This window comes from Mus pahari, chromosome X, assembly GCF_900095145.1.
Source record: "Mus pahari chromosome X, PAHARI_EIJ_v1.1, whole genome shotgun sequence".
NCBI classification, from domain to species: domain Eukaryota; kingdom Metazoa; phylum Chordata; class Mammalia; order Rodentia; family Muridae; genus Mus; species Mus pahari.
Genome location: NC_034613.1, coordinates 119,795,508 through 119,806,064, shown reverse-complemented (window position 1 = coordinate 119,806,064; position 10,557 = coordinate 119,795,508). Strand labels below are relative to the sequence as shown.

The 10,557-nt window shown below is 39.9% G+C and overlaps 1 protein-coding gene across 3 annotated transcripts in view; it reads right to left on the bottom strand.

Annotated features, from left to right (window-relative positions):
- The window catches only part of Atg4a (autophagy related 4A cysteine peptidase), a 54,395-nt gene that overhangs the window by 10,139 nt on the left and 33,699 nt on the right, over nucleotides 1–10,557 (bottom strand). Inside the window, exons 3-9 of one of the 3 annotated variants that reach the window (XM_021187797.1) lie at nucleotides 9,537–9,608; nucleotides 7,522–7,620; nucleotides 4,903–5,004; nucleotides 4,680–4,752; nucleotides 1,623–1,702; nucleotides 852–1,042; nucleotides 651–729 (exon numbers count right to left, since the gene is read on the bottom strand). In XM_021187797.1, the coding sequence (XP_021043456.1) occupies nucleotides 651–729; nucleotides 852–1,042; nucleotides 1,623–1,702; nucleotides 4,680–4,752; nucleotides 4,903–5,004; nucleotides 7,522–7,620; nucleotides 9,537–9,608 (696 nt within the window). Of the gene's footprint in view, nucleotides 1–650; nucleotides 730–851; nucleotides 1,043–1,622; nucleotides 1,703–4,679; nucleotides 4,753–4,902; nucleotides 5,005–7,521; nucleotides 7,621–9,407; nucleotides 9,494–9,536; nucleotides 9,609–10,557 lie in introns of all 3 variants that reach the window. The other 2 variants (XM_029534170.1, XM_029534169.1) reach the window with 2 other exon arrangements.

The window sequence follows — 10,557 nt, the reverse complement described above, 5'->3', positions numbered from 1 at the left end:
CCTCTGCCTCTGCCCCTCTGCCTCTGCCTCTGTCCCTCTGTCTCTGCCCCTCTGTCTCTGCCTCTGCCCCTCTGCCCTCTGCTTCTGTCCCCCTGCCTCTGCCTCCCTTTTGTTGAGATTAAAAGAGTGGTATACCACACACAATTTTAGAGGTTTGTAGTTTAAAGGCTTAGTCACACTGTTGGGAAAGGCACAACTCTGCTTTGCATTTTCTACTTCCTGCCTGCTCATGACTTGAAATAATGAGATAGCTAGATTATTCGTGGTGACCTGAGAAACCAGTGGATGCTCCTGAACTTCAATAAGAAGGAAATCAGCAAAGCCAAAATACTGAAACTCCACTGTCCTCGGCCCCCCATGCAAAAAGAACCATTCTGGGCAATGCCACGACCTTGTGTCCAACCAGTAGGAAAGATCAAAACTATCCCACTAAGAGGCAGAAGCAGATGCATTAACGGGGACCTGGTGTCCAGCAAGCACAAGGAAACAAGAATCACTCTGTATAGATCAGTTTGGAGACAGAAGGAGCTGACCACATTATCCCTAAGCTAAAGCAATGCCCACACATCAGAACCTATATCCCAGGAACACTTTTGTCCCACACCCTTCCCTGGCCCATGACAACTTACTTGCAATTCATTCTTTCTTACCTAAGAATCCTATGAAATAATAGGCGTTATTTGGCTTTCCTCCTAAAGCCCCTAAAGACTGTGGCATCTTAAAACACTCCTAAAGGGAAAGAGAATGCAAGATTCTCAAGTCACTTGTGGACTGCTGCTCACGGGTCTCTGTGCTGACATGTGCAGTGTGATGAGCGGGCAGCAATGGGTTCAAGATAAAAGGAGACTTACTTTGAATGCTTCAACATACACAGGATTGATTTGGTTTATGCCCAGGCGAAGGGGCACAATGAGCAGCAGGGGTTTCCAGGCTGGGCATGGGGCAGAGGTGCCTTTACTCTGATTGGAAGCAGTCAGAAAATCATGAGGGCTCTCACCAGCTGTGTCAGCAGCACCCACAGGAAGAACACAGCACATTTTCTCTAGAAACAGAAGGCAAGAGATGTGCTTGAGTTGGGACTATTCAGCACTAAGACCTTTGCCAAAGGTAAAACACAGGGGACCTTGCATGCTGCTCTCCCTGCCTGGAAGGCCCTCTCCTTTGCCACTAGGAAGCAGCTAGTCTCACTTCCCACGGGAATTCCAGGCTATTCCTTCAGATCCTTGATCTTCATATTGGACACTGAGCAGTTTCTTAGTGTCTAACATGTATTCTGAACTCATTTCAAGAATCTCATTTCTAAATTAGTCTTTGAAGAACTTGGAGTCAGGGACTGTATATTTGGGTTTTTCTAACTTTAATGGCAAAGCAATCAGGCCAGAGCAATAGCCAGTCTCTATGATTCAGCTACTTGTGATTCAACAAGATTATAGACACCAGAGCTTCTTTACAACAAAGTTTTTCCCCTTCAGAAAACTGGAAAGGAAGGAAACAGGGCCCCTCTACTCTCCTAGGCTCCCTGTCCTTGTGGAGTGACCCACAGTGTCTATTGAGTTCCAGATTTCTGAATTACAAAAGGGACTACAGCCACCCATGAGAAGGTTAACAGCCCAGGGACTCACTGATATCTTCAATGACCACTGTGTTATCCATTGAAACATAAACAGCCAAGGAATTCCATTCATCAAATAAAGCGAGTTTTCTGTGAAGCAACATATAATGAAATCACAATCAGAAAAGATGAGGTCAGTTGGAAATGGTACAATGTATTCCCAGATTACTCATGTCACGTCACACTGAGCTGAGCCACAAAGTGTGTACTTGGTTAGCTCTGGTTTCTTTGACAAAGCTCTAAAACATTTCATGCCCAGGGCTTTAGAGATTACCACAGAGCCACTGTATCTGAACTTGTAAAAGAAGATCTTGCTTTATAAAATGGAAGAAACTACCTCATCTAATGGCAAAATTCCTACTGGAAGAAAAGAAATGGCATCTATGTATCTGTCCTGAAAATCCCAACACATTTTGTTTCCTTAAATAAAAGACATTCTAAATTATTGTTTTTCCTTTAAAAAAATGATGTCATTAAAATATATGTTGGGGGCATTTGTGGTTCCGTGGCAGAGTACTTTACTACTATTTAGGAGGCCCTGGGTCCATCCATTCAATCCCTAGCACTATATATATATATATATATATATATATATATATATATATATATCCCTAGGATCCTCCTGTATCTGTCTCCTAGTGATGGGGTTATGGGTTACATGCTCATTGCTCTTTTATTAATTATATGGCCTCTTAGGTCTTTATGCTTGTACTGCAAGAACCTTATCCACTGAGCTATCTCCTCAGCTCTGTTATAGTTTTAATTTACTAATTTTAATTAACATTTTCAGAATAATAGTGACATAATTTATGGTCACTGGTATTTATTATTATTATTATTATTATTATTATTATTATTATTATTATTATTAACTTTAGGATGGTGAAAGAGTGGCATGTACTCAGTTGAAACCAAATTTTGAATTCTGAATTGGAATCTTTCCCAGGGCTAGTCACACACAATAATAGACTCTATGATGATGCTGAGCGGTTGCAGGGGCTTCAGTTCCAGTCAGCCTGCTGATCATCAGGGGAAACTACTCATTTGTTGAGCTGCAATGTTCAATAGTGTAGATATAGTAAAGACATCTTGATTTATAATATTTTCGTATTATGATGGGCCTACCAGGATATAAGTCATCTGTTTTTTACTGTGTTAAAGAGCATATGTGCGGGCTGGGGAGATGGCTCAGCGGTGAAGAGCACTGGCTGCTCTTCCAGAGGTCCTGAGTTCAAATCTCAGCAACCACATGGTGGCTCACAACCATCCATAATGAGTTCTGATGTCTTCTTCTGAGGTGTCTGAAGACAGCTACAGTGTACTTACATATAATAAAGAAATAAATCCTCTTTTTTTAAAAAAAGAGCATTATATGCTCTTATTATTAAAGGCAATCATAACAAACCTGAAAACACTTAAATTCTTATGAAGATGAATATGGATGGGGTGGACAAAAGGACACATGGGGTATATGAGAGGAAAAGTATCTTCAGGCCCAGGCTATCAGGAGAAGACAAGAATAACCAGGGGCATGGTAACAGAGGGAAGGAAGCCCATAAGAACACTTGGATTACATATGTCATAAAGGTATCTAATATAATATGCTGATTTAAATAAACAAAAAAGAAGGGCCTCCCATTTGTTTAGTGTTAGAAACCTCAGAATGCAGAAGAAAGAAGAAAATTCAAATTCTATTTGAAATCAGATTTGGGGCTTGGCTTAGTCACTCTAATATTTTACACATTCTTCCACGCTGTTTTCCCTACTGTACTTCTGGAATATGGCCAGTTCCTCGTCAGCAGGGATGGGTAATGATGCCCAGAAAGTACTCTGACTAAGGCAAGAAAGTGGGCCCTGTGAAGTTGCACTGGTAGCAGGGATAAAAGCCAAGATACAAATTTTCCCTGGGTCCCAGAAAATACAGACAACTCACCTCCTGTGCATATCTCCTAACATGCTATTTATTCACTGAAGACTGTTTAACCATTGAGACAAAACGTCCCTTCTACTTAATATGGAGCCATAATACCCAGAAATTGAAATATGCTGTAGCAAAGGAGTCCTAATGGTCTCCGTCTTCTGATCCCTACATCTAGCCCCAGGTTCTGACTGCCAATTCCATTTATTCATTGAGCACTTACTGGGTACTTATACATAGTAGGCAGTTTTACAGTCAACTGCAACAAAACAAATACAGTTTCTGCCTTCAGAGCATTTTCCTTCACTGGCAGACTGTCAGGAAGGAGAGAACTACAAGAAGATATAGGTACTAATGATACTCACCCCATTTACAACCTGACCTCTCTACCTCATCTCTTGTACTAGAAGACAAATTACAGAAATATATATATGTATGTATGTATCACCTTAACCTACTAACTGATGACAAACTGATCCCAAGATTCCCTTGGGATTTTTATGCTCCAATAGGCTCCAAATTCCTTGAGGTGATGGCTGTGTCTCTGTTATTTCTGTATACCCAGTGCTTAACATAACAAAGGCACCCAATAAATGCTAAATGAATTGGCAAGGTTTTTAAAAGCATATTTTAATTAAGGGGCAGTAATGCTATATTTTATGTGTGAAGGTCAAAGGACAACTTATGTGGGTTGGTTCTCTCTGTCCACCATGGATCAAACTCAGGTCATCAGGATTGGCAGCAAGCACCTTTACCCACTGAGCCATGTTGCTGGCCTATAAATCAGGTCTTTAATACTATATAGGATCAAAGTCTCTTTATTGCCTATGCCAGTTAAGCCTCTGCCACTTAGTATGAACATTTTCAATTCAATAGACCCTCAGGCTGATGGTTCCCTAATACATGAGCATCCATCTGTAGAGTGAGAAACAGATACAGAGCCATGGAGCATAGCCACATAGAGAGATACCAGTGATTGTCCTTCTGAGATAGCAAGACAGAAGTCTACGCTTATCCACACCAAAGCAGTATGTGAACAAAATGGTAGAGATGGCTTAGCAGGAAGGGGAGGATTGCAAGCCGATTAGCTGGCTGGGGATGGAAGCATAAGGAGCAAGTAGAGCAAGCAGATGCCAGACATTTACTTACTTTATCACCTGGGCAACTGTGTTTGGTCCAAACCATTCGCCAATTGATTTCCCTTCTCCTACACCCATTTGTGCTGTTTTGTGTGGAAAAATTAACATGTTAGCAAAATATCTTTTCTCTGAGGAAAAAAGTAGATGAAAAACTTAGTGTAGCCACATATAATAAGTGAGGGGAAGAAAAAGCTCATAGGCATGCTTTGAAACTAGAAATTTGATGATCTTACCCATCTGATGGATTGAATAGCAACAGTCTTTTCTATCTAGGAAACACTGCAGTATCCTTTGGTATTCTTTGGGTTGTTCTTTTTGTCTCTCCCAGTTCCAATCTTTTGTGGAGGAGAGGAGGGATAAAAATAAGTAAATAAATAAATCAATAAACCACAACTGTTTATTGCCAGTCATTAAGTTGGAAGAAAACCAAAAGAACTACATCCAAAAGGCAGGAATGGCAAGGTGTTCCTACGTATTTTTCATTTAGATAGCAGATGCTGCAAAGGTGGCAATGTGTGTAAGGATTTGGTGGGTATGAAGTAAAAGCCAGGGCTGGGGTGTGTAGCTACATGGTAGATGACTTGTCTGGTATGTGGGGGGGGGGGAGTTAAAAGCTAAAGATGAAACTGAACAGAGAATTAACTTGCCCCAATAACAGGAGCTAGATAAGGATTACATAACAACAGTATCACACAGGTATTTCCTGGCAACTACACCAAGATGTCATAGTGTCTCATCTCTACACAAACAGCAATGGCTTTTGTCCTTACATTCTGGCAGCATTACCAAAAAGTCTTATGAGTGGAAGTACTATTCCAACATACAAGAATTTATGTGGAAATAATATATACAATTCATTGCTAAGGAAGTGTTTTTAAAAATTGTATACTAAGAAAAGAAAGAAAGAAATACTATAATTCCAGCACTGAGGAGGCTGAGGCAGGAATATTTCAAGCTCAAGGCCAGCCTAGACTATATTTTGAGTTCAAGATTAGCCTAGGCTATATACAGCAAGACCTTTCTTTCCACAAAAGTAAACAGAAGGGAGATGACTCAGTTGGTAAAGTGCTAGCCAACATGAGGACAATGGCTTGGAAACCTAGCATCAATGTAAAATACTCAGTGTGGTTGTAATATGCACCTATAATCCAGTCTGAGACACACAAAGACAGTTTTGTGGGGCTTGGTGGCCAGCCAGTCTAGCAAAATCAGGAAGTTCCAAGTTCAGTGAGAGACCTCTCAAAAACAAGGTGGAAAGGGATTTAAAGAAGATATGTTAACTTCTGGCCTACACACACACACACACACACACACACACACACACACACACCTTCATACATGCCAACAGCCAGGCATGGTGGCACAGACCTATATCAATGCTCTGGGATGGGAGATAGAGGCAGGAGGATCATGAATTAATTTGGTGCCAATTTGGATGACAGGACCCTAGGTCCACCTGGGCTACATATAAGATGGAAATATATACAATGTATGGAAATGTCACAATAAAACCTACTACTTTGTATAATTAACATATGCTGATAAGGTATTGATTTATCCTTTAAAACAATAACAAATCTAGATTAAGAAGTATGTACAGTACTTGCTGGATACAGAGCCAGACTATCAGCACTATATTCTTATATCCATGCCACTTCGCCCTGGACAAATCACTTCACTGCCATGAACCTGTTTTCTCATCTGTGATCAGAAATGATGGTAGAGCCCAGGGAAAGCAAGCACAGAATATCGCAAATTCTGCTAGGAAGGCAGTTACTTAGCTCTAAAACTCCCCAGCCTGTTCCTGATCCTCTCCAAAATTTGGCACCGGACGTGTGAGTCTGCACAGTGAGATTAATAACAGTCAGCAAGGTCGGCTGCTTAATAGCATAAGAAAGTGGACTCATATTCGAATGTATGAACGGGTGTCCATCCAAGGTTATCCCACAGGGGTCCATTAAGAAGCATGCATATGTCCCAGAGAACACAAAAACAAGAATTACCAGAAGGTTCTTAACTAATGAAGCCACCTCCTACAGAAGCTAATTTAAGGATTTCTTCAATATCAAATGGATGTAGTCAAGCAAAACCAAAATAGCACTAGCTTCCTTATTAGACGCTTCCTTTAGGTCACTCACATCCGGAGCCTCATGGGTATTTTTAAAAAGAATCAAGAAACAGACTGCCCACCACACCCTTCTTCCTGTTTTCTTTGTTATCTTTTCGTTTGATTTTGTTTGTTTTGTTTTGTGTTGTGTTGTTTATTGAAACTGCTCTTGCTCTGTAGCCCAGGCTGGTTGGAAACTTAGCATGCAGGACAGGTTAGCCCCAAACTCCCAGCAGTTCTCTTGCCTCGGCCTTCTAAGTGATGGGATTATGGGTATAAGCCACTATGGACACAGGTTTTTGTTTTGTTTTGTGTTATCAGACAGGGTCTCTCTGTGAAGTCCTGGCTGACATGTAATTCCATAGTTGAACAGGCTGGCCTCAAATTCACAGAGATATACTTACCTCTGCCTCCTGAACACTGAGATTAAAGCTATGCACCCCCATGTCCAGGTTAGGGTCACAGCTTTTTTATCTGACATTTTTGAAGACCCTTCCAAAGAATAACAACAATGGAAATTCTAAATGACACCTCTTCCCAGGTTAATTCTGTCCCCAGAAAATAACTCTCACATAAGGACATTCCTCCCTCTCATGATGGGCTTGGTTGGCTTGTCAGCCCATTACTTGAGCTGTTACGAAGAAATTCAGGATCTGCAGTTTTGTTACTGAATGTGCTTAAACTAACAGCAACAAGTGATATAGCATACATTTCTAGAACCATTTGTGGTACAAATGGAACTCACCCCTTCCCAAGTGTCTGCAGATGAGTGCTTGAGCCAGCATCATCTGCCCACAGCGCAGCATACATCCCCATCCAGCATCAGATGAAGGGCCTGTTCCCCCTGTTGGCAAAATGGATGGACATGAAAATATGTTCCTTAGGTTAATCTTTTCTCAGTCATCAGCATATTTGAAACTACAAACACATACATATATATGACCTCTGAAAAGAGAGACAATAAATGTATTTAGAGCTCATATAGGGTTTGGATATAAGAATGGAATGAGTGAAGGTAATACTGAATCAGTGGAAACAGGTTCTACAGCCAAAGACAAAGCAAACAAATGAACTCAACATGCCCCTTAGGCTTCTTGCTTGGAGACTGCGGAGCATGCATTCTATTTTGGTAAGTGACTATCTATAACTATGTATGACTATCAACAAACAAAGTGCCTTGGCTAAAGCACAAATCCTGCCACCAAGTGTGGATGTCAAAATGATCAAAGACATATGAAAGGCCCTTGATTCCCATAAATGTACTTAATGAAGTTTAAAACAACAACAAGTAGATGATAGAACCCTGATTAGGCAGAAGACAAACATGCAGTTCTACAATCTAAGCACACACTCTCCTGACTACCAGTGAGCATTTAAAGAAGTAAATGGAAGACTTCCTAGCAGTTCTGGAATCCACACAGGATATTGGTATTATGAGTTTGTTCTTACATAAAATGCTACTGAAAAATTAGATATACATTGTATCTTTAAAATATAGAAATTCAGCTAATAATAAGAAAATAGGTTCCATTTTAAGATTTGATGTAAAGTCACTCTTGTTGGTACCTATTCAAAAGGACCAACATAATCAGACAATGGTTTCCTTTTCCAACTTATATGTAGAAAAGTATTCTAGAGGTCTGATCTCAGAAGTCTTAATTTCAAAGAAGTCATCACTCTTGTTAAAAAAAAAAAAAGTTGCGCCAAGCTATTCTCCCTCATTCTGATTCCTTCGTTATAAGGACTGAAGGAGCACTGCTGTATTAAGACTAATGGAGATGAATAGATTTGTGAGCTGGAAGGAGAGCGTTCAGGCTCTTGCTAATGTAGGCATTAAAGGTCAGATTAGTACAGAAAAGGTAGGGGGAGGTCCACATATAGCCAGATCAGCTATTACCAAAACACTTGAGAGTTGACTCAGAGAAATTGCTCAGCTCTGGAAAGATCGCTTCCTCCAGGGAACATTAACAGTTTAGAAATGATGGGTACTAAAGAGTGTTCTTTCGTGGTACTACTGCCTGAAGAACAAAGAAAATGTTTGTGTGGACTTCAAGTTCGGCCCATCACTGGAAGGTAAATTTCACTCCAATTACAAGGTTCAACCCTGTACCAAAATTGATCAGACAAGGTTCATTTTAGGAGAGTAACTTCCACACCTTCTTTCTTTCCATGACACTAGGGAGTGGCTTCACTATTCACAAGCATTTTACAAATCTCTCAGATGAAGCAAATTCATTTAACTTAATGAATGATCCTTTCTTTTCCCCTAGACAGCAGCTAGGAACAGACTAGAATGAATTCTAAAGAAATCTTTCTTAATTTATCTCTGAATGTCAAAATGTTCTCATCTCATGAGGAAAAAAGCAGAAGGAATTATTTTCTTTCCTTCAAGGTCCAAGCCTCTTTAATAGTCACACGGCGCCATATAGCAATGGAAGGTAATTTAATACCCAGATACTACCTAATTAGAGCTTATTTGATTTTTTTTTTCTTTTAAAAAGTGATGCCATCTGCTGCATGAACACTTGACGGTGGGTTGAAATGACCACTGGTGTGACAGTACAACAGCATGGAGTCACAGGTGAATGGCTACTTCCACAATGACATTTTTGGATGAAATGTTAAACTTACCTGCTCCCCTAAATCAAATTCTTTGCCACAGTGAGCTGTTAATTCTGAGGTTTCTGTGATGTCATTGATAACCTCAGGAAAACTATCTACAAGGGAAAAAAAGCACAGCACAACAAATGATATACCTACCAATCGGTGAAAATTTCCTTCTGTATGTAAACCATAGACGAGCACTTATATCAGACAACAGCTTAGATTTTTCTGTAATTAAATGTAAAGTTAAAATTAAATTACCATATCCCATCTTCTTTTTTAAAAAATGCCTACATCTGACTTTTATGCCAACAGCAACCTTATTTTCAAGTAGGCAATCAAATTGATTGTAACAGGACATTCACAGGAAACCTCATCTCATTTGAGTCTAATAATTTCAATATTATTAATGTCCCTTTACCTTCATTTTGAATGTTTAGCTACTCTAAACATTCTTCTAATTATTCTTCTAGAATAATCTAAAGATAATTCTATAATCCTAGTACTCAAGAGCCTGAGACAATTACAAGAGAATTACAAAAGCAAGGGCAGCACATAGTGGGGTGGGACTTAACTTGGGATTGAACTCTGACTGCTCTTACTGTGTACATAAACTTATTACTCAAGTTTTCTGAGCTTCTGTTCTCTCGTCTGTAAAAGAGGAGCAGCAATACCTACTTTATTGAGAAGCTATAGTATTAAACAAGATAATTCATATAAATTCAATATATACATACATATACATTTACAAAGCACTTAGTTAATATCTAGTATGCAGTATGTGCCAAATATTGCTGTTACTATATGTCTGCACCTTTAAACATTTTACAAAGGTCACTTTTACAGGCTCTATACCTTCTAACTTGGCTCTATGCTGGGAAGGAATGCAAAATACACGAAAAATTAGTTTGAAAGGCATTTCCCAGCTGAGCATAGTGCTGAATGCTTGTAAATCTCAGCAGTTTGGAGGGTGAAACAGGAGCACTGCTGTGAATTTGAGGCCAATCTAGTCTACACAGTAAGTTCTAGAATGCCAGGTAAGCTTGAGGTATAACCCTTTCTCAAAATCAAGGGTAGGGTGCACATGCCAGCAAGATTCTGCTGAAGGGACCCTGATATTGCGGCCTCTTGTGAGGCTATGCCAGTGCCTGGTAAACACCGAAATGGATGCTCACAG